This window comes from Carassius gibelio, chromosome B21 (genome assembly GCF_023724105.1).
Source record: "Carassius gibelio isolate Cgi1373 ecotype wild population from Czech Republic chromosome B21, carGib1.2-hapl.c, whole genome shotgun sequence".
Classification (NCBI taxonomy): domain Eukaryota; kingdom Metazoa; phylum Chordata; class Actinopteri; order Cypriniformes; family Cyprinidae; genus Carassius; species Carassius gibelio.
The window spans coordinates 16,135,425-16,163,280 of NC_068416.1; the positions used below are offsets into that span (position 1 = coordinate 16,135,425).

General features: G+C 38.3%; 1 protein-coding gene across 4 annotated transcripts in view; it reads right to left on the reverse strand.

Moving 5' to 3' along the window:
* LOC127985868 (cell adhesion molecule 1) overlaps positions 1–27,856 on the reverse strand; it is a 296,550-nt gene that overhangs the window by 72,014 nt on the left and 196,680 nt on the right. For all 4 annotated transcript variants that reach the window (XM_052588073.1, XM_052588075.1, XM_052588074.1 and 1 more), the window contains 3 exons: positions 12,353–12,499; positions 4,198–4,350; positions 1,337–1,474 (listed from right to left, as the gene is read on the reverse strand). In XM_052588073.1, coding sequence (XP_052444033.1) covers positions 1,337–1,474; positions 4,198–4,350; positions 12,353–12,499 — 438 coding nt within the window. The remainder of the gene's footprint in view (positions 1–1,336; positions 1,475–4,197; positions 4,351–12,352; positions 12,500–27,856) is intronic.

Here is a 27,856-nt window from a genome sequence, read left to right on the forward strand (position 1 = left end):
TTCCACTATCCAACTACAGAATATTCATGTCCTGCTGTCCATCTCACCGAGGCGAACTCGTTCATCTTTAGTGCTACATTTGTCCAACTCTCCAATAATATATTAATGTTACATAAAAACAAAACACCCGGTGACAAATGAACAGAACAATGCTGTGTAATATCTGACGAAACTCCCAGTGGAGAGAAACGGAGACCCCAGACTGAGCTTATCGCTAATTACCAAATGAAAACATCCGTCCCGGACTCCAATTTAGCTGTCTTATTTGGGGTAGCTGTTATTAGGACAGCTTATAAGCAGTAATTTGTACATATGCAAATTGCCTGTGTCTAGACGGCTGTGGGTTAAAGGTAAGGCCTCTCTCTTACCCATACGGACCATTATGGAAAATGAGCTGAGCTTCTGTGAGGAGTATTCAGGTAAGGATATGTTGAAAAGGAGGTGGTAACTTAGGACTTTTATGAAAACATCATAAGACATTCAAACATGTATAAACTTTGGACTATTATATGTAGAGAGGGGTATGTCAAATACTAAATATATACACTGCTGCTCAAAACTTTGGTCACTACATGATTAATATATATACATTTTAGTGTTGATGACTCTTATTCTAAAATGTGCAAAATAGGAATAGTAATAACAAAAAAAATTGTGGATGGGTCCAAATGTTACACTTTTAGTTTTTAAAAATACAATTTGTATTTATTTAGGAAATAAATCAATGTTTTCAATAATGTGAAAATTTCATGATATTGTACATTTGAAATTACTGTTTGCTATTTTTTATATAAATGTAAAATTTGTTACATTAAATTTATTATTATTATTTTTTTTTTACATTTATGCATTTAGCAGATGCTTTTATCCAAAGCAACTCACAGTATATTCAGGGCACACATTTTTTATTTTATTTTTTTTATGTGTGTTCCCTGGGAATTGAACCCATGACCTTTTGCGCTGCAATGCTCTACCACTGAGCCACAGGAACAGATAAACACATTAAAACATTCTACACTATTTTCTACTATTCTATTATAAATGTTACTTTTTATCATTTTAACAGGTATTTGCCAAATAAAATTCTCTCTTACTGTTCACATTTTTGAATAATACTGTACTGTAGATTCACCCATGACCTGCAAAGCATAACATAAACCGAACAAAGTTTGTTGCTAGTATTAAGTCTTTTTAATGTGTTTGTCTTTTCGATACAAAAAGTCTCAGAGGACAGTGCACTAGGGAAAACCTCACGCTGTGGGATGCCAGGCAAAGCAAAAAACAAACCGGGTAAACACCTGGTTCGTTTGAGTGTAAACAATGTGACTTGACCCACCCTGTAGCTCTTTGTCTCCTTTCATCCATTTGATGGTTGCGGCAGGTTTGCTGCCCATGGAGGTGCAGGTTATCTCTGTCTCGTTGCCCTCTCTGACGATGTCCTCGCGGGACTCTATGATTGGGTTTCCTGGTGGGACTGAGAGAGGATAGACAGATTTTACAAGGCGGTCTGTAAATCAAGCACCACTAGAGTCACATTCAGCCCATGGTGCACTGATAGCCAACTGAGACACTTATACTGGGGGATGAACACTTGATAGACAATAAAGAGGTGAGCAAATGCATTCTGTTTTACAAATGACATAAAGGAGCATATCATGAGTCATTGATAACTACAATATGAAAAGTGGAGAAACATCTTGCTTAACATAGAAAGCAACACATCCAGTAGACTGGAATAAATCTTCTAGAACATTCTACACTGACCTGAATAATTGGAAATGTTCATAGTCATATTGTAACCAACATATCTAAAGGCTTCCTTTTCATCTTGCTGCTCAGTTGGATATGCGGTGATAACAGTGTTTACAAAAGACATGCTCACTTTCATTGGTCCTTACTTCCAAGAGGGTCACTGCATCTAAAATGCTTGCCTGAAAAGGTCACCTAAATCTTAGGCTTCTAGAAATTTGGTATAAATGTGTGGCATCTTTTGGACAGGGTAATTCAGGTTTCTTGCTCTCCCCGAGCAGCAGGGCTCCATTCAAGCATTCTGCTTCAACTCGGGTATCTGTAGCTGTGGAGCCAGCCACTCAACGGCATTCAGTGAGCTCTCAGCAATCCCACTCCCTCAATACCCACCCTGCACTAAACTCTGCTCTCAAAAACGGAATAATCACTTTTAAGTGCGGGTGATTTTTCCATGCAGTTATGTCAAGACGCAGAACGCAGCAAAGCGTTCACATGTACACAAAGACACACAGGCACAAACACATAAACAATAATTCTGCTGAATGGCTCCACCATGCAGCTGAGTCCTCAAAGAAAGTAGCAGGTGAAGTGTTTGTTGAGTTTAGAGGGCTTTCAGCATCCCCTCCAAACAGCAGTGAAAGTGTGTGTGTGTGTGTGTGTGTGCACATGTGGGGTAACGGCTCCGTTTTGAAATATGAATGACTTGGCGCTCAGGATCTGGCTTGGCCACGTCTCAGGCCTTCTGCTAGGTGAAGATGAATGGCTATATCTCGATTCTACACTGCTGCAGCATCTCATAAAAGCTGCTCCACTCTAGTGATTGATCATAAAAGGGTTTCTCAGGAAACAAAGAAGCCCTGCGAGTGTGTGTCTGTGGGTGTTTGTTTACGCGCCAAGTGCCTTATGAGAAATCTGACAGTCAAAACAAGAGGTTGAGGTTTGTCTAATCCAGAGTTTCTCCACCTTGGGGTCATGACCACATGTGGGAAGAGTTTATATTTTATATATATAAATAAATGTGTTCTAAATAAATAAATAAATAAATTACAAACATATATTCCTAGTAAGAATTATTGGTAAAAATAAATAAATAAATATCAAGAAAAATTCCTCTGCTCTCATTCAAGAACAAACTCCAGCATATTCAGTTGCCAGACACTACTGAAACTTCAAATGGAATCGGGTTGTATGGTCAGATGGAAAAAAAAAAGAAATCTTTTTTTTTTTTGGCAGCAAACACACAAGATGGTTTTTGTGCACACTAAGATAAAAAGTACCCCATGCCTACAGCTAAATATAATGCTGGATCTTTAATATTGTGGGAATCTTTTTTTTAAGCTGGAAGTCCTGGACAGCTTGTTCAGATACACTACATGGCATCATGGATTAAATCAAATAGAACAGAAAAACAGAACAGAACAGAAAAAAAAGAAGCGAGCTCAGAGTGGTTTGTGTTTGAAATGCATGCTTTTGTATCAATATCTGAAAGCACTTTAAAAGGGTCTGAGATTGTTTGGAACATTCACATATGGACCAAAAATTTAGTAAACTCTGCTCAAATCACTTAAAAGGACCAAATTCAAAAGCACCCTCAGAGAATGCCATTATTTCATAATGAAATTGTGATTTTTTATTTTTAAATGCATGTTTAAATATATATATATATATATATATATATTAGTCTGATTACATTTATTGATAAAATTCCAGAAGATATTGAGATATTATATTCTGTCGATATCGCACACACCTAGTATTGACACAAAATGATTTGCAACATTACTTTGTCACGGGCCATGAAGACAGCCTCAAGTTGTTGGCTTATTTTTGTTTTATTTATTTTGGCTAGTAGAAGTTATGAATTGCTGGTAACTTAAATTTAGTAGCCAAATTTGCTGGTGAGTGAATAAGTTCATTTCAATCCCTGTATGTATGTGTGTGTGTGTGTGTGTATATTTAAGTTGTAAGTTAGACATATATTAAAATATGAAATGTAGGCTACAACTTGACCTGGATGTAAAGGTGGAACAAAACACAGGTGTGTTGAGATGAGCTATTTTTAGAGCTGAACTACTTTTAACTTGATGTCTTAGAGTATATTACAAAAATTATTTATGAGGCCTTGGGAGAATTAAAATAACTGCATTTTATTTAAGGTATTTATAAAAAATGTAAAGACATCATTTAAGCCTATACATTAAATATGCAGCCTTTTTGCACTTAAAATATAAAATGTAGGCTAACTTGATATGAATGTAAGGTGGAGCAAAACACAGGTGTCTTAAGACATGTTTCTCAAAGCTGAACTACTTTTAACCTGACATGGACATAAAATTATATAAAAAAAAAAAAAAATATATATATATATATATATATATATATATATATATATATATATATAAATGGCTGTGTTGTATGTTTTGTACATGCATGCATGAGTGTTCATACCTAGCACAGTGATGTCGGCGTAGGCTTCCTGTGGGGGGTCTGTATAGAGCTGGCACACATATCTTCCCTCATCTGAGAGAGACACGTTGGATAACGACACACGCAGCTCGTTGTCTGAGAAATTGACCAGCTGGAATCGAGCATCTTTCAGGGCTGGAGAGTTGAAAAAGAAAGAGAGCAGATGATGGAACAAAAAGTCACATTTTCACACTTCGCTTCCATTGCAAGCAACAATAGAAACATGTAGGAGATAATTAGCAGTATTTTTCCCATCTGAAGGCTAAATTGTGTTTCCACTGAAGCAAATAAAAGCAGCCATATGCTTCTTTAAGCTATTGCTTATAACAGACACCGGGGAGCTTAACAAACGTGCAGGCTACAATATATTCTTCAGATTAGCTGAAACGTGCTCCATGGAAATAACTGAAGTGATTGAGATCGCTTCACACTCAGGATCAAGGGTGCATTTATTTTTGGCATTATGTGACCTGAGCATTGTATTAACAGGGACAGTAGCCATGGAACATGCCATACTAGACCACCCTGAGACCCAATAACCTTTTTAATTTTAACACCTCAATTTGCAAAAATGCACTCAATTTGACTTACAATGTCCAACAGTGGATAATATACATGCAAATTGTGTACTGTAACTGGTTTGATAATATTATGTAGTGGAAACTAAATTTTTGGAATAAAATGGCAGACTTCTTTGTCTTTCATAGCTATCACATCTTTATATATCTTAAAAGGACATTTTATCCAAAAATGAAAATTACCCCATGATTTACTCATCCTCAAGTAATTCTAGGTGTATATAACTGTATATAACTGTTATATAAAAAATGTCATTGCTCTTCCAAGCTTTATAATGGCAGTGAATGGCTGCTAACTGTTATAAATGTTTTTATGAAAAGGTGGAGTTCAGGCGGATGAAGTATGAGTAGCGTAAACACTGGTGAGAATATGCTAGTCTCGTGAGATCCAAGTTTTGTTTAAAGCAAAGGAAAACCAGTCTTCTTTTGACTTATATCGAAACCCTCTACATTTTTCTTTACAAAGCCTCATTTTGTACTTCTAAAGTCCTATTCACACAGGATTAGTATTACCTGGTGAGCTCCAGCCATTTGTAATAATTGCAGAGGCTGTCTGTGATCTTAATCCCATGCGAATCTGTCATGTCTGTAATTTGTAAAGTTAAAACTCCCCTGAAATGACCTACCATATTTCACCATATTTCAAGGTCCTGTGATAATATTAGTCCTGAGCGAATCGGCATCTCTGTGATTTTTGGCAGCATTTGGTGGGTTGTATATAATTTTTTGACGTTTTTGTTTACTGTGAGTCTTTTTATCAATTTTTCACGAAGAATGGAGCTGCGCTGGAGTGTTGGATAATATTTTGGTTGCTGTCATATTGCTAGAACACACAATTCGCAGAAAGAGAAAGTTGAAAATGTTTTGAGGTTATCGTGTCACAAATAAATCAACCATAAAGCTTTGGATATTATTTTAACCTGGTGATATGTAAATGACACAGGGCACGAAACTATATTAGTTTCTTTTTTCTTTTTTTTAATCCATCTAACCAGACCAAAGAATGGGACTCTCAAAGCCGTGACATCATATCCAGGAGATAAGTCAGTCAATTCGAGTAAAACCACATGCTTAACTTATCCTGTGAAAATTTACCACACGAAAATTTAGATATGTGTGTGTGTGTGTTGGGGGGTAATTTCTAAATCACACAAGGTCCCCAGATAATAATAATCCCATGCGAATAGGGCTTAATTTGTCTCCTTGTTCACCTACATCCTATGTCATATCATGGGGCAATTTTCATTTTTTGGTGAACTTTAAATACTTCAATATTTAGTTTTTGACACATTTTCATCTCAAGATTACTTTTGATTGACACTGAAACCATTAATGAAGTACATACTCTTTATATAAAAGCCATTTGAAAAGTGGTAATGTGATTTTCACATAATAAAACAAAAATAAGAAAAAGTTGTAATTTTAATTACATTTAAAAAAGAAACTGGGACATCTGTAGCCTACTTCAAATATGACAGACACTTCCTCAGTTTATAGGCCGATCTGAAAGTTCCAATGTGGCTGCGAGAATCTCACGCCGATCCAAACTTACACTTCTCTCTCTTAATTACGAGGAGGAACAGAATCCTTTCGGCCTAGAATAATGAGGAGTCCATTAGGGTTCGCTTTGCCGGTGTGGGAGGCTGAGCATGAAAAGTAAATGGTGCTGAGGGTGAAATATGGAGAGATGGGCGAAAGAGAGATGAAAGGCTACCGGCACCCCCCACCCCCAGCCGCCCCCCACTCGTGGATAAATTCCAGGCCGATCGACAGACCATTTACAACACCGAGAGCACTCACGCATGCGTTTGTTCTTGCCCGCAACAGCCGAGTTCAAAGGCGCACAAAAAAGAGGACCATGAATAAATAAATAAAGAAATAAATAAAAGGGGAAATAAATAAAGAAATAATCGGGCATCATTAGAGATTTTTGAGGCGATGGGATCATGAAAGCAGGCACTGATGGCGTGGGGTGTTGATTGTTCTTGGATCCAGCTGGTTAGCAATGCTCTTTTGCTTCCATTCAAAAGAAAAAGATATAGAGAGAGAAGAGAGAGAGAGATAGGGAGAGAATGTGTGCGCATAAGAGAAAAAAACATATTGCTCTACAAGGGCTGCAGTGACTCTGTGTGCTCCGCAAAAGGAAAAAGATCTTCACCGTTCTCTATTACGAAGGGCTTTCTTATACTTGCATTTCCCCACGCGAGCCCCCTCAAGCCCCTCATACCATCCGCAGCAAGGGAGATGCAAAGAGTCCATTTCTTTCACAGATCAACGGGCACGCACATGGAGACCGCGCTGGAAGACCCTGCTGCCAAGGCAACACATTTCTCACCTTTGATCATGATGTCAGTGCGGCGTAAGCTGAGAGCGAAAATACAAATAAATAAAACATCACGCACATGTAGCTTTCACATCTTTATTCCACTCAACACAAGTGTGTGCGCAGTTTACACAGGTACAGGTCTGAGCTTGGTAGTAATGAAGCCAAATGTGCCCGAAAAGAAATGCACGGACCAACAGCAGCGCTATGATCTCAACAGCCATTGTGGTGCTCTTTGTTTTGAAACACCAAGCACTGCGCCTTTCATGTAGCCGCTGCGTAATGTGCGACTAATTAGAGCGGCCAGCTTGAAAGCGGGAATGTGGCTGTCAAAGGGAGGGCAGGCAGAAGTTAATGATTTAATTCAATTTATTGATTGGGGAAATGTGGGGATTAAAATATACTGATAAGGAGCAAGAAGCCAAACCGGTTTATAATCTATTGTGACTGTGCATCAGGTGGAGAGACAGCATTAATTAAAGCATTATGAAAACATGAATAAGAGCGGTGTCAGCTCTAATGGGGAAAAGAGAGGGCAAGAAGAAACTAAGGAGACCATATCAGTGAGACGAATAAAACCAGGGAAGCTTTGGAGGTAAAGAAAGACCACTGGCTTCTGGGGAAGAATTGAGGAATGTCAGATGCAGCAATCATGACTTATTTCACCTTCCTGTTGGTATGAATAGTAAGAAAAGTAATGAATAGTAAGCATGTCCATTTTCAAAAAGCTGAAAATAAAATACTAAAACTAAAATACATTAATAAAAAGCCAAGTAAAAAAAAAAAAAATAAAATAAAAAAAAAAAAATATATATATATATATATATATATATATATATATATATATATATATATATATATATATATATATATATATATTTCAAAGTATTTCCTTTTTTAAATGGCATTAATTATTAATTCATAAATACTATTAAATTTTGTACTTATAACATGCATTTTACAACCTGAACTAAACTTGCTTTGTCAAAAAAGGTTGAATGGTTGTGATCTCCCAATACATTTGAGATCTTAATTAATACAAAAAAACGAAAAAAACATGACATGCTGCCCACGAGACTATTCCTGATATTTTTGATATTCCTTCAAAAAATATCAAATGGATTTAAATTTAAAATCAAAAAACATGCTCATCACATAACAGATGTTTTCAAAGCACAACACTGTTTTAAATAAATAAATACATATCCAGATAATACATTTTATTACATAATTGACATATGTTTTAGAGTGAAAAGTGAGAAAAAAATTGCAGTGAAAAATTTGAGGTTGGAGGGAAGAGATCAGTGGTATTATCTGAAATGGAAAGTTAGAGGTGTTTGGATAAGGTGCAACAATTATTAATTCCCAATAAGACCAGGAAAAAGGTAAATAGGGTCAATTTTGCCTTCATATCAACTTCAAATGAGAAAAGTATGCAAAGTGCACAAACAGTCAGTTAAAAAAAAACAAAAAAAAACATGCCTCCAGGACACCCAGATATTATTTATTTTTGGGAAAAGGAGTAGGAAAAATAAAACACACACACACACACACACAAAAATCAATGCTATGTGTCCCAAATAACAACAGCATGTCTGACTGTGTACATGCCCTTTGCTGCTTGCTGTAGTATTTTGGGACACGGTGCTGGACACAGTGACAGCGAGAGCTCGCAGGGCCCCAGGAGGTTGTCCCACCACCGTGAGAGGGAACGTTTCTGTCGGCCAGCTACATCCAGCGCGCTGTGGGAGTGGTGAAGAATGAGGCTCAGCATGGTTTCCGGTCCCTTCTGAGGGCATGCTGCCTAGTAAACCAGCTTCCCTGCCTGACAAAACCCTTTAAAGCTTATCACCCTGAAAAAAAGCACGGACAAATGCTTTTGCTGTCCGTGTTCCTTTTTTGTTTTTTGAAATAGTCTTTCATTTGCTGGGGATTTTTACAAGGCTTTAACCTGCATTATGTTCTCAGAGTTTCATTCGGGCAAAAGGCATAGGGGAACAGCTACTGTATGCTGGTCTCTGTTTGCTGTTTTAATTCTCATCAAAATGAGTGTGTGTCGTAACATATGAGGACAGGCACATATGCAAAGGCCAGCATATGCCATATAGGAAAGGCTCGGGAAGTAAAAAAAAATTAATAAATAAATAAAAAAAGGAAAGATTATGCAGCAAGGACAAAAAGACAATGTGAAATAACACAGTCACAGCTTTGTGTCCTCTCAGCATGGCACATTTCAGAGAAAATAGGAGACTTAAAATATGCACTGCTACATAGTGCTGCTGCTACAAAGTGCTTTCTATGAAAAATCTGTCCTAGGTTTCTACGAATAAAATCTACCTTGTCTCCAAAGATGACATACAAGACAATCAATATTAGAGAGAATTTAAAGCCCTTTCACATGACATGAAGTAACGTTCTAAGTTCCAACTTTGCACTTAAGTTTGATTTAACCTCACTAATGATGATTTAAGGCAGTGATGCACCAAACTGATAAAAAACTAGCAGAGACAAAAGTCAACTGTGTTGTCAATTGAAGCCAAAATGTGAAGTTTGAACATTCCAAAATCCCGCAAAGACTAGAGCAAGAGATGCTTGAGCTGGCCGTCACTTTCTTTATTTCAGACTGCCATATCGTTATGATAATAAAAGCGTATAGGAATGACTATCTAAGATGAAAATGTAAAACTAGAACAGCCTTTGTATTCACTTTTGACTTTATACTTATTTGCTTGTATCACTATTCTTTATCACTATTCTAAGCAGAACAGCCAGTTAGAGTGGTCTTTCTCGCCAGATGCCCAGCTCTTACTTAACATGCTCGGCCAATCGTCCAACTGTACATTGGTTTGGTGTGTCAGAGCCTTTACAGCACAAAGAAATAACACGGCACACTTTCTTTCACCCAGTAACCTCATAAAAAGCCCTTTATCGCTTTCTACAATGTTGTTCACATGGAGGTCAAAGCAGAATATAGTTGAACGTTGAATCTCTGACATGAGTCCCAGACATCTGACGTCTATCCATCGGCTTGGTTTGTCAGGTTCTTTAGAGTACACAGCAACAAAAAAATTACACATCACCCTGTCTTGCACCCAGTGACCTCGTAAATTGCCCTTTTTTTATCACTATCTGCAATGTCATTCACGTGGAGGTCAAAGCAGTGCATGCACTGAACACTGCAGCCCTGATGTGAGTCATGTGAAAGGGCCTTTGTGGAATAAATATAATAAATAAATAAATGCTGCTTTCTGCTCACACTAGGTGGGGGGTGTAAGAGGTGTGTAAAGAGTAGGAGGTGCTTTAGAAACTCCACAGCGGTTAACACCTCCTGCTGAACTAGTGCTGAAGACTGCCAAAGATTCTCACAGTTTCTTTTTTTATCTTCATATTTCCTTCACCTACTGAGAAGCCAAAAGCTCAAAGAGCCTTTACATTCCAACTTTGCTATCACCTTAGGAATATAAAATGTTCAAATGTTTTCTAAATATGAATGTCCAATTTCAAAAAAAAAAATTTTAAGGACCAATTATCACTATTAAGTAGTTGCTTATTAGCATGCATATTACTAGCATATTAGTTTATAGTACTTATAAACCACAAATGAATGCCTCATTCTGCATGACCATATTTTAGATCCCTTAATCCTACTCCATACCTAAACTTAACAACTACCTTACTAGATATTAATAAGCAGCAAATTAAGAGTTTGTTACCACTTAAAATAATTCAGATTTTTGCAGCTAAAATAAATGTTTACAACGTGCTGCACTTGTTTAAATAACAATGCAACTTAATAAAAGGCAAAAAGATGCTGAAGATTTTGGCCATATGTACTCCATCAGTACATCAGTTTATGTTATGTACATCAATTTTTCTTTTTATTTAATCAAATAAGACCTTTCTAAACTAAAAGCCTTGCTTGTTTATTTTTATTTTTTCAAAAAATAACAAGTAATTTTCTGTTTGTATACAAAAAAAAAAAAAAAAAAAAAAAAAACTAAAACACTACAATCATGATATGTTATGACATTAATATTGAGAAATATTTTTAGACTTTAAAAAACTATTTTCTATTTTACTAAATTTTAACTTATTTAACTTATAGTAATTTATTCAGGTAATGGCAAAGCTGAATTTTACAGCAGTTTGTAAACACAATATTAAAAATGTATTTAAAAATAAATGCATTACAATTAAACTAAATAACAACTAAACTTATAAAAAAGAAAAACAGGCCTGGTTCACTCCTTTGCAGTCCACCGAGCGCAGACAGTGGACAATCTGAAACTTGCTCTAAGCAACCAGAAATGAGATGTTGAAGAACAACTTTGTGTATCAATGGCCAGGGGCTGCCTCTATTATCTGCGCTCGCATCTCCCTCTCTTTCTCTTGCTCACACTCGGTCTCATTTCCTTTCCTTTGCTCCTGTGCTCCTCTTCCGAATCTCATTTGTATTGTTTTCTCAGGTTTAATCCTAGAGGCTCCAGGACACATGCTGCTTCTTCTAAATGGCAGCAATCAATTTTGATTACCGGCCACGGTTACTTTGAGAAGAGCCCATCAAAGTTTTATTAAGAAGACGGGCGATAATTACAGCCTTGCACGGACCAAAAATCAGGAGTCTGAGCCTTGCTAATGATTAGAAGCTGAGAGATAAAATGACGGTTCAGAAGACCTTAATCCAAACTCTGAGAGGACCGGGCACACAATTACTTTAACCGTTACTTGATGAGGACAGTCCCTCAGGCGACTGACAGCTCTCCCGTTCACTCCCCTTGACTGGAACGCTCTTTAACCACAGTGCCGTTTATGGGGAAGGAGATGAAAATGACTCGGTCTGGCACCTCAGAGAAGCTTATCATTATTTCAGAGAAAAGCGATGAAATAAGAAGGACCTTTCCGGGAACCGTTTGTGGAGACAGGCACCATGTCCATTGAAACCACATGATATGTGCCGGACTGGACATAGAATAAACTCCAAAAAGCACTTTGAAACTACTTAAAAATGTTTCCAGTTGCAACTTTGGCGTAAAGAAAATACTATCATCAAAGCGCTTTTCTGCATATGACATGGGAAATGGCAAATCAAATGGCAAACCGCTGAAAAAAACCATGCCCTCACCAGCCAGCTGGGTCTCTCTATGGGCTGATTACTCTAATGCATTAACACTTCCACTCCACTGGGGACAAGTGGACTGTGTGTGTTTGTGTGTGCCGTGTGAATATGTGTACTCACGTCTGACGTCTTTGAAGTAGATGGTCTGTCTGTTGGGGTTGAGGAGCTGGATGACGGAGTCATCATTGTTTTTGACTCGACAGCTTATGGTGGCCGTCTCTCCCTCCACTACTGAGATGTTGTCCGCTATGAGATTCTGGCTTTGGACTGTGGAGGGACAGAGAGAAAGAGAGATCAAATTGGAGAATGAAAGAGAGGCAGATATATTCATCTGCCCATCTACATACTGTACATCTGTTAATGTCTATCTGTCTCTCGCTCTTCTATTTTCTAAATATCTGCCATCCAACCATCTTATAACTTCTACTATTTATTATCCATTCATCCTATAACATCTGTTACCTATATATTGTTTATCTGTTCATTCATCTATCCATCATATAACTTCTACTATCTGTCCATCCATATATCATATAACTTTTGTTTTAAAAAAATATCTGCCTATCCATCCAAGTTCTGCTCTCTGTATATCGTCCATCTGTCAATTTATCCACCCATCTTATAACTTCTACCATCTAGCACCCATCGTTTCATCCTTTCACATATGCAATCTATGTATTATCCATATGGTCATCCATCCATCTTCTATATCAACTACCTTTTTCTAATCAATATTTCACTCAAATTAATAGATAACATAATTAATAATGAAAAACAACTGTTTGAAATTAGAAAAAAGGTAAATAGAAGCACTGACATTAGTGGTTTTAGATATTTGTGCATTAAATGTAAATAAGACGAAGCATCTGCATCATTTAGCTCATTGGTTATGCTATAAGATATAAGGCACCGGGCATTGGGCAATAGTGCAGCTAATGGACAACATTATGAAAAAGTGGGAAAAATGGAACCACTGTCCATTTCCTTGAAGCAGAGATGCAGCCAGCATCATCTAAACCCACAATCTCACACTTACATGAGTGCACAATGAAGAACAGGTGGCAAAACACAGCTAGAGTGGGTGTGAATATCCAGCAGAGTGTGAAAGTGTTTTTCCCCCCTCTCTTTCCCGCATAGTGTGTGCTTCATGAGATTGCCTGTTTTCATGTTACACATGCCTGATCCGAATCCCCTCTGTGGATGAGATCACCATGTGATAAGATCTGCCACTGCCATAGGAATGGAAGCTACAGGCCAGTGGTTCCCAACCACGTTTTTGGAGGTCCCCAACATGGCATGTTTTCCATATCTCCTTAATCAAACACCTGATTCAGATCATCAGCTCATTAGTAGAGAGTCCAAGACCTGAAATGGGTTTGTCAGATAAAGGAGAGATGCAAAATGTTCAGTGTTGATGGTCCTTCAGGAACGAGGTTGGGAACCACTGCTACAGGCCTTGTTCACTTGAAAAATGGTAGCAAACGGTAGCAAAAATGTATACCGTTAAATGGGACAGTTCGACCAAAAATGAAAATTGTAATCATTTACAGTACTCACTCTTATCCAAACTTCTATGACTGTTTTTCTACTATGGAACACTTGATTAAAATTTGTGTATTCTTTTTTGGGGTGAACTGTCCCTTTAAGAGCCAGACAATTCACAGCTGAACTATACTTTTGCTCTCTGAGTGGAAACAATAAAATAAAAATACAAAAAAATTACACCACACAGCTGCCTTCCCTGCAGAGCTAAGAGGAAAACATGAACAGGCTAAAGCTGGAGCTAAATAAATATATTAATGTGAAATGTGACATGACTTTAAGACACCGTCAAGTGCTAATTTGCATGCCTCAGTTGTCAGGCACCTCTAAACAGCCCTGTCACTTAAAGCAGAAGGGAAGAAAGCAATCAGATTGTGTGATGGCGACAGATAAGGGGAGACAGTTTAACAAAACTGAATTCAATCAGCCTGCCAGAAGCACAAAGTCAAAACAGACCAAAACAAATGACCCTTGCACAGGAGTGACTTCCTTAAGACTTGTCAAAGGGGATGAGGTGTGGATTGAGAGGACTGGATTGGAAATGCAAATAGAACGGCTGTTTATCCCAGAAAGGGGTTAGCGATGAAGGTTAAGCGTGCTACAGCGGTTGTCACAGAGACTTCTCGGTGGCCGATCAGCTGCTGGGTGGTAATCATGCTAAGTGACAGAAGATGCATCGAAAGGGTAAACACATACATGAGCACGCACTGCAGCCACGTTTGGCAAGCTCAACAGAAAAAGGAGGGAAGGCGAGTAGTGAGGAACAGAATGCTAAATTAAAACATTAAAATATTCACTTGATAACCTTAAAATGTGCTCTTTTATATGCTACTCTATCGACTTTATTTCTTGTTTTTTTCCCCTTAGTTCATTTCCAAACCTCTCATCCCTTCAATGAAAACCCCATAACGCCAATCTTGGCTGAGCACTGCAATATTTTGAACTAAACCATTGCTCGAAAAGTCATTAAAATGTAGAGTGTATGTGATAACTCAACTTACATGTAATTAGCTAGTTCGGTGTTTACTTTGCTCAACTCTGGGGTGATGAGCTGGATGCCATTTTGTTGTGTGGGATGAGAGGGCTTGTTCTAAACATCACTAGACCTCCTGAGACTTCTCCTTTACTTCCAAAAAGTTTAGCGGAAACTTTGGCAACAAATCTTAGTGAGATATCATTTAACTATTCATGCACTGGAAAGCAGATGTTTACCCTATAGCAGGCCTATACAAAAAAAAAAAAAAAAAAAAACCCAACATGCTGCAGGAGCAGACATGAATCACTAGGGTATGCCAATGAGTCAAACTCAATGAGGAAAAGGGGTAAACATGTTAATTGCATTCTGGCATGCTCTCTGTTGAATTTACATCTCCAAAACGTGTTAGTGTATGAGTTATTCCATGATAAGTGTAACATTTGTATGCACATTTTTAACTTTTTTTTTTTTTTTTTTTTTGATGTGATGAAAATATTTAATAATTTTAAATTAACTCTAAATTGTATCATTTTAAAAAGTGTCACTAAAATTCAGATTTGTTAAGCATTTTACAAGCTTTAATTTTAATTAAACTTTAATTGTAAACATTCTACTGAAAATACTTTTTTTGATGATAATGTTTTGATCATGACATTATATCTTCACTTAATTATTTAAATTAAAGCTAGTTTTTAACGCTTTTATCCTAAATGAGGACAACAGAAGCTATCAAAACCAGCAAAATAGCAATAATATGGAATTGTTGTGTCAAGTCTCGGTTAGTATTATTATTTATTATTATAAAAATTGAAGCTTGCAAAAAAACGAAAACACTTAACACGTTTCCATTTTATTTGAAAATAATATTTGAAATATAAAATACTACGTTTGTAAATATTTAAAACTTTCATTTATGCTATTGAAAATATGTCACGATAAAGTTTTTAAGTTTTTAAATAAAATGAGTTTGAATCATTCTCTCAGGGAAATAACCACCATAGACATTGAGGGACATCGAGACACTGACAAGTCACCCCCAATAATTAAAAGTGGACAAACCCCCCAACACACACAACCAAATTTGAAATTCAGATTTATTATCAGCGTTTAAACTGTTTTTAACTGTTTAAATTGCTGCTTAATTTTATTTTATTTCATTTATTTTGGAACCTGTGATACTTTTTTTGATACCTGTTGATACTTTGATTGATGAATAAAAAGTTCAAGAGAACAGCATTTATTCAAAACAGAAATCTTTTCTAACAATATAAGCCTTTACTATGACTTTTTAGCCATTTAACATCCGTGCTGAATATTAATTAAAAAAAGAAAAAAAGAAATACTGACCCCAAACTTTTAATAGTCAGTGTATACTGTAACACAAAATTTATATTTGAAATAAACACAGTTATTTTTAACTTTCCATTAAATTAAATTAAATTTATGCATTTAGCAGACTTACAGTCCCTTATTAATTCATTCATACAGTCGACTTACATTCAATGAATCCTGAAAAAAGTATCAAATAGCCTATCATAGTAACAATCCTGAAAACTCAACTTTGTTTCACAGGAATACATTATATTTCAAAGTATATTAAAATAAAAAAACTGTTTTTCTTTTAATTGCAAATTCACATTCACAAAATGTTTTTTCAACATTTATTTTCTCTATTTTTCATCAATTAATTTTCTCTATTTTAATCAAATAAATCCAGCTTTGATGAGAACTATTAGTACTTTATTCTACATCCCTAATCCTACCCAATACCTAAATTTAACAGCTTCCTTACTCACTATTAATAAGAAGCAATCTGTTTATTGATTGTTACCGAATCTGTTTATAAACATTTAAAACTTAAAATTGTATTATTAAAAATGTGCCATGATAAAATTCAAATAGATTTTCCTATTCCCACTAGGTCAATTAATAATAATAAAAATCTATCAATTAATAAATGTAAAAAAAAAAGAAAAAAAGAAAAAGAATTAAGCGCTGTAACATATAATATAATAAAAACAATGACAACCGTATGTTAAAATTCATGCTTCTAGGTACCTCTTATTATGAAACCTGCTCCAGCTATATAAACTATTAGGTAAATCTTGTACAGGGATCATACTGTATTAATAAAGGGATTAAACCTGCTTAGACCCCAAATTATTATTGATTATTGGTGTGTAGATTGGTTTAATTAAGATAATTGTTTGTGTCACTGGAGCTGGAACAAGTGAGCGACTGATGAATTCCCATTTGAATAAAGATTTCATTAGCCCTAATGCTCAAGCAAAGACCATCAAAAAAGGGCCCCTGAAAAAAAATTAGCTTTCTGTTCATGCATCAACAACAAACAAGGCATCGCAAAAATGGCAAAGAAATTTGTGTGCTGTGCATTTGCATAACTTGTTCAAACAGATCTGTGACATTATCTCTGTATTTAATTACCGACATTCAAAATAAGTAGCACAGAACATTGATCATTTTGGTCTAGATTAAAGCTGTCAGAGGACGATACTCTGCTCTCAGTGAGGCAGACAAGCCATTTATATCACTACAGGCCCAGCACCACCCCAGTGCCCCTCATACATCAACCCAGAGGAACACCCAGAGCGTGCATGTGTGTGTGTGTGTGCGTGTGACACGGAACAGGCTAATGCAGGAGTGCACTGCTGTGCTGTAAAGGTCAAAGCACTCTACTGTCCGCCTCAATAGCTCATCCTGCCTGCTGCACTGTTTAAACAGCATGTGCGAGTGAGGAAAACCAAGGCTTTGAATTAGATCTGAATGGTGATGATTGTAAAAGAGTGAGATCCACATACACCTGTGAGCCACACTCAGTGAGAGGATACGTGATACCCATCACTATTCTGAGCCACAAAGGTCAGCGCTCATGCTCGAATATTACAGTACGGCTAATAGAGAAGAACTCCATGGTTACGGTACTATGTGTTCAGAGAGTGTTGAACTATCAGAGCAGGATTTTAATTTGTGTGAACTTCCTTTTGAATGATTGCGCATAGGAAAGAAAAATCACAAATGAGATCTCTGTAATATCTGCTGAGATTGAATGGAGATATTCATATGCATTGGCGTGTCATTAACGCTGCTTTATTGTAAGCCCATAGGCTGTGTCTGATATCATTTGTTTGAAATCACTTCAAGCACATGTGTCTTCTGAGTACGTCACTGTGCCCTTCCATCTGCGAAAGGAGACCTCCAGACACACGTGCCAACTCAGTCACCCTTGTTAAAAAGATCAACATATGCTCTTTTGAATGATGCAGTCCCCATCGGGCCCCTTAACTAGCTAAACCAGCCCCAAACCACGACTTAAAATGCTGAAATGCTAAAGTAAAGCTAATCTTTTCAGCAAAGGCCATTTCCAAACTTAGAAGCACAGAATTCAACGACAAACCTTATGAAACATGGACAAATTTGCCAAATCTTCTTAAGAGAAATACATCAAGCTTAACTGGAATAAGCTAAGCCTTTAGGAGTGTCACTCTTCAGATGCTTTTGTGATATTTCTGCTAAATCCTTTACAGACATCACTTGGCTTAATTCAATTAAGTTACGTTTTGCTTTATTGAACGATTTACCCTTCCATAAAAAAAACAAAAAAAACAGAAGTTTCATTGATGGACCCATTAAAGTTTCCCAGCTTTGTTGTGTTTAAATACTAAAAATATCAGCTTGTTTAACAAGCAGGGTTTGAAACAGCACGTGTAAAGCAAACTTCTACTGCTTTTCTTTAGAACAAATTGGAGCGAGTTCCCTCAAAGGCTCAGCAAGCCCCTCAGCCACAAAGACCCCCTCCCACTCTCTTCATACGCTGAGCAGCCGAGAAGCGTTCACACAAACGTATGGATAAGTAAATTGTGATGATACTAGTGCTAATGAAGGGTAAAATGCTGGTTGGATGGGAGCAGCAGCGGAATGTGGTGTGTGGGAAGGGATGGATGGCAGCCTGATGATTAATGCGTCAGAGAGCCGACGGGGGCCGGGCGCAGCACCAGAGGCCTTGCCACCCCTGCTCGCTCATTTGGAAATCTCTCTCAGCAGAGGGAGAGGAAGAAAGGACTTCTGCCACTGTGACTGAGTCTCAATGGCAATGGATAAACAAATACCCCCTTTCCAGCAAAATGCAGCTGGTAAAAAAGTCTCTCAGAGACGATTACATAACTGACTGCTGGAACATAAGCTGTCCACAAAAAAATGGAGCACATCATTTTGAACATCTAAAGTAACTTTTGGGTATTTATCTGACAAGCCAGTTTTAATGCAACTATAAAAATTCAAAACTAAACCATTTTATCTTTCAATACATATAAAAATTGGGTAACACTTTAGTATAGGGTCCAATTCTCACTAATAACTAGTTGCTTATTAGCATGCCTATTATTAACATATTGGCTGTTTATTAGTGCTTATAAAGTACGTATAATGCATGGCATCCATAATCTTACCCAATACCCTAAACTTAACAACTACCTTATAAACTATTTATAAGCAGCAAATAAGGAGTTAATTGAGGCAGAAATCATAGTTAATGGTTAGTTAATTGTGAGAATTGGACCTTAAAATAAAGTGTGACCAAAAAGGGTCATTATTTTTCCCCACTACAATAACATATATTACTATTATTAATAGATTATACAGTGGTGACCAATATGATTAGAACACTAGTATTTTAACCAGCTAAAAATTGTTTTAAGTCAGTTATTTTATCTTTTGTGTCAGTAGCAAATATCAGTTTACATGTCCAAACATTCGTTTTGCCATTAATTGTAATAATCCAGTGTGATTTTTGTTTGAACAAAGAGTCTGACAACAGCCAGTGCTCCACACAGAGAATATATCACAATATTACTGTTTGTATTGTATCCGTGATCTAATGCAGCCTTGTTGAGCATGAGAGACTTTCAAAAATACTGAAAAAGGAGAAGGAAAAAAAGTGGTAGACATTTTTTTTTTTTTTTTTTAGAATGGGAGTGATCTGGTTTTGTGCAATCCAGAAAACAAAGGCCAGAGAGGAAAAGATGAAAAGAGGGACAAAAAGCAAAAGAAAGCAGGTAAGACAAACACAGCAGAAGAGCAGAGACCTGTCTTGCCCTTTCTCTCTCTCTTCCTTTCCCATCATTCCTCCTCTCAGCACGATGGTGCACCGCGAGGACCTCCAGCACCTGTCCCTCACTCTGAAATCAGTGAGCTGTGCCGGAGTCACATGGCCTCTTACTCTCCATCCAACTAAATACGACATCCTTAAGCAGAGATTGCGCGGGCAGTTCAGTGTGAATTTTGCATTGTCTCTGAGCCGGCGTCCTGATCTAGGCAACGTCTGTGCACACAAGGATAAGAATCCCCATGCAGGCGGCAGGAGATTAACTGCCCTCTGCCTCTCACATCTTCCTCTATCGATCGCCACAGAAAAAAAAAAAAAAAAAACTCACATGCATTCACTAAGATGACATCACAGTCAAAGAGGCAGAACGAGGAGTCCTTGGGGTCAGAGGAGACAGCGCAGAGTCAGAGAGAAATGAAGATCTTTGCTTTCCTCTAGCAGTTAACATTAAATCAATTGGAATCACAATTGAACAATTGTCACTTAAAGCTCATGCTGGTTAGCTTTGAGGATCTCTACTAGCATAGTCATGAAAGATAACTAAATTAATCTTTGATACGGATTTAAAATTGAATCACTTTCTCTTTGGGGAACACACTAAAAATATCGATGACTCATCCTGCACTGCACAGACTGTTGGCCAATCAAATGCTCTACATAAAACAGTGTCTCTTCTCTTAAATTATAAACGCCACCTGAAACTGAATAAAATTGTTAATATTTCTCATGGCAGGCTTTTTGGGAAAATGAAATTAACACTACATTACTAATGGTATGTTAATATCAGGCCAATATGTAGTTTTCACCGAGATCCAAAAATAAATGACTATGTGATAACTTCTATGGTACTGATATTGTGCATTTCTACATTTAATGGGGTCTTTTAAAAACGAAAGAAAAACAGTTCTTCTTTTGAGTTGTCAAGGTAACATAAAGACTAAAACATTGAGACCACTGTTCCGTTATGGCCATGTTATTGTGATGCCTTGTGGTAATGTGTTTAGCTAGCACAGATCTTCTGGATCACTTTACAGTAATCATTTCACAAGAGCCAGCTATCACAATAATAGGAGCTTCATCAGCATGGCCCCTTTTCAGTATTAATGGTGAGTAGATGTCTTTGGCAAGAGAGTATTCTGTTTACAAGCAGAGTTGGAGGAGAAAGAGGGCGACAGAGAGAGAGAGAGAGAGAGAGAGAGAGAGAGAGAGAGAGAGAGAGAGAAAGAGAGAAAGAGAGAAAATGCGGCATAAACTAAGCAGAAGGCCATGAAGGACTGGAGTCCTTAACAAGGACTGGGATTCATCCAATCCCCTTGGGAGTGTCTTCTTCAGCTCACTTCTAATTTATACCCATACAAATAACTTGGCTTCGATTAATAACTGAAACGCAAGACACAAAAAATAAATAAATAAAATAAATACAGTGCCTTTGCCAAGTGCAGCGTGTGTGTGTGTTTATCTGAAAGAGAGAGCATTTCTCCAGTGCCTCAGCATGTTTGGGCTGATAGACTGTGGAGGAGAAGGGCATTCATTGTAAAGGGCTGCTGGAGTGTGGGCTAAAGTTGCTGGCCGTAATACTGTATGTCTGAATCATCGCCCCCCCTTAGGTCTGGAGCGGGCGGGTGTCTAATTTTCTCTTCTAATGTAGCCTGACACTCAAAAATAAGCATCATTCCGCTCTCTGTGCTGATGAGGATATTTAGGACAGGGACGATTTAGTAGGGGATAAATAAGGGTGTCTGTGAATGGATTTATGGATTTAGATTAAGAAAGCTCCAATACAAAAACTCCTGCTAACAGAATAGCCAATAATTATTTTTATATTATGCCCAATAAAAAATACTATGGCTGATAATAAAAATCAACAGCGTGCATACTACAATTTCAACTGAAAATGATTTGTGCTGAAATGAGCAGGGCTCTGAACCAGTTCAAAAAAAAAAAAAAATAATAATAAAAAAATAAACTTAATTAAATTTGATAGTTTATTAAATCATTGACAGATTAACAAAAAAAAAAATGAAAATGTTTGCTCAGTTATGGTTCTTTGTAACAAGTTTTAAAGATTTTATTCAGGAAATTGATAAGGCAGAAAGTAGTTCCCTTTCGAGGGAACTTCGAACTGCGTCCTCTAGGGGGCGCTTTGGGGAACACCTCGTCGTGACCCGTGTCTGAAGCATACAATGAAAAAACACCAACTTGTTGGCCGTCGACAGCCTCCGACGTCACTACCGGCGCGACTATAAATCAGCACCGGGAGAGCACGTCATTATCTTCTTCATCTTCAACTGACTGTTTTGTTTGAAGCGTGCATCTGAAAGAACCGGTAAGGGCGATCTTTCTCTGTTTATCATGGCGACAACTAGCAAGCGTTTAGACGATGTGTGCATCCGTGTCGGCGTTATTTGACACCCGATGACACACGCGATCTTTGCGTCATTTGTTTGGGTGAAGAGCACGCACGCGATGTCTTTGAGGAGGCAATCTGCGTGCACTATGAGCGTTTTTTCAATGGAAAAAGCTCCGCTCTCGTTCGTCTCTCTTCTAAAAAAAAAAAAAAAAGGCAAGCCATCTGCTTCCCGCGGTTCAGGATCTGTCCACGCTGAGGCAGGAAAGAAAATGAGCTCGTGAGAATACATATGGATCTGTCTGAATGGTTTAAAGAGGGACTTTCCCTTTCGAGATCGTAAAAAAAAAAAAAAAAAAGGGGCGGCGGACAAGAGAGAGCCTTGGGAGGATGATGTTATATCTTTAACACTTTCTCATACTGAGGTTAGTGCTCTGCTGGGTTTTTACCCAGGAAAAGCAGGAGATATTTGAGGATGGTGAAGAAGCTGAGGCTGAGCCTTCTCAATTCTCCTGCCCTGCGTATGTAGAGCTGTTGGAGGTTATTGAGCGAAAATTACCTTTTGACCATAACCCTCCAGCTCAGGTGAGCCTTTCATTTGTGCATGATCTCCATACAGAGATTAAAAAGAAATGAAAGATGCCGTTTTCTTTTTGCATCCATCGGTTTCGGCATTAAAGTAATCTGCCGACATCGAGGTGATGCGTGAAAGCGGCTAGGAGGGAATGCCCCTGTAGAAAGAGCTAAAAATTTTATAAATAATTTATAAATTTTTATATGTGAAAAATGTTTTCTTTCTGCAGGGGAAACCTCCTCTCTTATTCTCCCTCCTTGCCATCTAAGCCCCTTCAGAAAATCATCTCGCTTAAATGGCAAGGCATACGCAGTAGCAGGTCAGGCTGAGGCTTTATTACACACAATGCTGGTGCTTCAAGCATATCAGACTGATCTGCTAAGAGACCTGGATAGAGGCTGGGGCCTTTTTCCGATCTGGTAGCTGAGCTGCGCCACACCATGGATCTCTCTCCATGCTACCAAGCAGGCCGCCTCCGCCATGGGGCAGGACTATGGCAGCCATGGTGGCAGCGGAGAGACATCTGTGGATGAACAGACATCGGGAGGAAAGAAAATGCTTTCTGCCCGATGCTCAGGTTTCGCCTTCTGAACTTTTCGGTATTTCCGTTGAGGCGGCGATTTGAAAAGTTCAGGGAGACGAAGGCGCGCTCTGCTGCTTTCAGATCCTTCGTCCCACGAAGGTCCAGGTCTGAGCCCAAACAACATAGGGGTCCTGGCCTGTCTCGATCTGAGGATCAAAGATGGGCACAGAAGGCTAGTGTCGCAACTCGCGCTCCTCCCCCACCTGCGGGCAGGGGTTAGAGGAATCGTGGGTCACGAGGAGGTAAGCAGAACCTAAGAGGTATGATCTAGACGAGGCAGCGTTCTCGTCCAAATCAGAATGATACCGAGGTATCTACTAAAAGAAAGGACAAACGCGTATATGCGTTAATCGACTTCGAAAGGTTAACTTCTGCTTTTATACTCCCCTTCCTAATTCCCCTGTAACCACCAGCTCTCCACCTGATCGAGGTTAGGTGGAAACCTCTCGCATAACAGTCTCCTATGCTGGACCTATAATATTTTTTTATGGTTCTATGTCCATAGCAACCAACCTGAAACTGATGGTCCAGGTTGAAAGGAGGTACCCCTTGAGCGGGGCTCCGGCGTAGGAGGGTGAGTGAGTACATGTAACCCTCTCTGTATATACTTATGTGTATTTAATTGCTGGTGGTTACGTGTCTACTAATAAACTCTGTCTGAGTTTCCTTTGCAGTGCTCAGTTACAGTGTTTACTAAACATTCGTCAGCAGCAGCCATTCGGCTTCATGTTCCGGTATTAGGCGGCTGAGATCACAGGTTTCTGAGGGAGCCTCCTTGATCATCAGGCCTGGCACAGCACTGCAGGGAATTTCATGGAAGTCTGGCCAGGTCACCCCGAGGGGTCTCCTGGCCGCTTAGGGGTGCTGTCGTATCTACCGGGAAGTGGAGGTGGCAGTTACAGAAGTCTTCTTGTATATGCTGCCTCAGGTGATGCTCCCCTCACCCGAGGTTTGTAAAATTGAGCTTGCCTCTCCCGTGAGATTCAGCTCCTCTACGATGCTTAGGAACCTTTAAGTACACACGCTAAGCTTTGTGTACTTTCTCAAAACCACATGGTGGTCAGTGTGTATGTGAACACACTTTCTAAAAATCCACAAGTGGTAAGTTTGCATGCAAGACTCTGCAAACTTTCTGAAATCTTGTACGATGAGGGGTAACGCTTCGTTCCCTTTCTTGAGATGATTAGACCTTGGTTCCTTGGGCTCCATTCAGCCAGTGTGTATTTGTTTATACACCTCAAGCATCGCTTTTCTCAACATGACGGGCTATTGATTCTCGTGGTAATTTAGCAGCGCTCCCCTTTTTCCAAAAAATGGGTCACCTATGAGTGCGCTACTCTGAGCTCGGAGTTCTCCTCTCGTACGAGACGGAGTTCTCTGTTTTTTTCCCAGAGCGCTCCAGTATTGTTTCCATAGATCGAGTTGATGACTCTCAATCATACTGTTTTAAGATGCAACATTCCATCTATGAGCTGCTCTATCAGAGTGCCACGAGAGCCCCTCCTTAGAACAGTATTTGAAAATCCATGCTATGGTAAGTGTGCACGTGTAGTCTTTGCACATTTTCTGAAATCCACACTGTGGTAAGTTTGCACGCTAGTATTCTGCGTTCTTTCTAAAATCCTATATGGTGAGGGCTTCGCGCGGTTGCTTCGTGCCCTTTCTTGAGTTGGTAAAAGCCCCGTTCATCTTGGGCGCCACTCCACCTATGTATCCTCGGATACCTATCTAAACAGGGTGTTGCTACTAGAGAACTGTTGAGACAGCTCTTTCAGCAAGCTTATGCGTAAGCTAGCGGTAGCCCCTGTGTGACAGGCAGGACTTGGTACAAATGCTAGGTTCTTAGCCGTATCCCTTTAAAGGAATCTTTCCTGATTCCAAGCCTTCAGCTCTACCCAGGGCCGAGGCCCTAACAATTAAGTTGGGTATGTAGCTTAGGCCTTTTGGCCATAAGGGGTACTGTCACAGACAGCCGTCTAAACGTCCCAGGGGCAACTCCCATAGTAATGGTAGAGTTGGTACTTAGTGCTCACCATGATTCTGGCCTGCATTCCCCTCAGCATGGCGGCGTGGGTATACTGTTCCCCAAAGCGCCCCCTAGAGGACGCAGTTCGAAGTTCCCTCGAAAGGGAACGGTCTCAGGTTACGTATGTAACCATAGTTCCCTGAGTAGGGAACGAGACACTGCGTCCTCTAGCTCTCTGCCATGCTTCGGACGCAAGCTTCAGACGAAGAAGATAATGACGTGCTCTCCCGGTGCTGATTTATAGTCGCGCCGGTAGTGACGTCGGAGGCTGTCGACGGCCAACAAGTTGGTGTTTTTTCATTGTATGCTTCAGACACGGGTCACGACGAGGTGTTCCCCAAAGCGCCCCCTAGAGGACGCAGTGTCTCGTTCCCTACTCAGGGAACTATGGTTACATACGTAACCTGAGACCGTTTTCTTTATTTTGCAAAAGTTTTGCAGTTTTATTTATTTTGCAAAAGCTTGACTACTAAAGCTTGAAACTAATAAATGTGTTTATAATGTTTGTAAACATTTTGCTTTAGCCTGCCAGCATTTTAGCCTACATTATTCCTGATTGCAATAGGGATAATACAATGCAGCGTGAACTTATGCAACTTTTTTCAATCTCAAAAAGCAATCTTATTCCAGCAGCGATTTTTAGCAATGCAGCAAATATTTTTAAATATCTTTAAAATGCTTTAATGTCTTTTAAGTTTTAATAGATTTTCTAATTTTGTTAAGTAGCCTTCATTTGGCCAAAAACCTAAAAAAAATTATGTTGTATTGGCTGTGATACAACAGCGGGTTATAGGCTAACGTTACCAAACCTCTTCATGTTTTTTACTTTCTTTTTTTTTTTGAGTAAAGAAATCTCTGTACTTTATTATTATTATTAAGCCTATTATATATATATATATATATATATATATATATATATATATATATATATATATATATATATATATATATATATATATATTATATACGTTATCAACTGGTATTTTTTTCTACTCGAACAGGTTTTGGAACAGTAATAATACAGAGGAACACAGGAACAGAAACGTTAAAATATCAATTCAGCTCGGAGTGAACCAATTGAATTACTTTTTTTTTTAAGCCCTGCAAATAAGAGTTACAAAGAACAATGTCCTGCAGTTTAACATACCAAGGAATAGATTTTATAGATACATAGCATACATTAGAGCTGGGTTTTTAATTTATAGCACCAGTCAGAGATTTTAATTTCACCTGAAGAGAAGGGGAGAGAGAGTTGCATGGAATTTCACAGTTCAATCCAATTCAATCCAATTCTGACTCACAAGCTGTGGCAATACTTTATTTTAAAGGGTCATATAATGTGATATAATTTTTCCTTTCTCTTTGGAGTGTTAAGTGTTCTTGGTGCATGAAGAAGACCATTGGTGCATCAAGAAGATTTTGCAAAGACTAAAGTCTCAAAACCAAATATATATTCTTTAGAGGTCGAGCGATTTATCGGTTTTGCCGATTAATCGGCACCAATAGTTGATTGCTGGAACAATCGGTCATCGGCAAAAATCCATGCCGATAGTTTACCATGCTTCATCCCTTGCTGGAGGGGCTGATAGTTTCGCGGGTTGAGTCCATTGCGGGAGCAGCTGAGAAGGGTCTGTTTTCAATATAATATTTCAATGTACCCCCTTTAAGGTGTCCTTGTTACACGTTACATGTACTTACTAATATTATAACAATTAATTATGCATAATTACATGCAAGTAACCCTAAACCAAACTTTAATTCTAAACCTAGCCATATAGTAAGTACATGTAGTTAGGCATGGGCCGATTCCCGGTTTCAAGGTATACTGCGATTTGAAAATGTCACGGTTTCAAAACCACTAATATTTTCCATTATACCGTTTCTGCGTTATGCACTGTTTTTCATGTCTCCTCAATGACTGAAAGAGTTGGAATCCCTCAGGCTGTGTAGTTTAGAGAGTAACACTGACCCCTCCTCCTCGTGTTGGTTTGAGCAAGCAGTAGGATGGCCGGATACACTTCACATATAGCGTTTCTTTCAAAAGTATACTCAACCGCAATTGAGCGCGGACGGATGAGCTCGACACATGCGCATTACCACGGGGTGCCAGATGTGCACGAACCCTCTAAAAAAATACTGTAGCAGGCATATCATTCACTATAAAGTTCATGATGCACGAACTATTGGAAAAAAAAAAAATCCTCAATATTGATTTGGGGGTTTATATGAATGTGTTTCTGAGGGGAGCTGACTGTCTTCAAAAAGTTTTGGTGGTATAATTTAACAAAGCTTGTCAGAACATTCTGTTTTCGCTTCAGATTGGGTTATTATTCAATCAAATTATGTGTATGATTATTCTATTTTTATTATATATATTATTATATAACTAAATGATATGAAATTATATAAATTATATGTATATGAATTATATAACTTAAATTAACTGTAATTAAA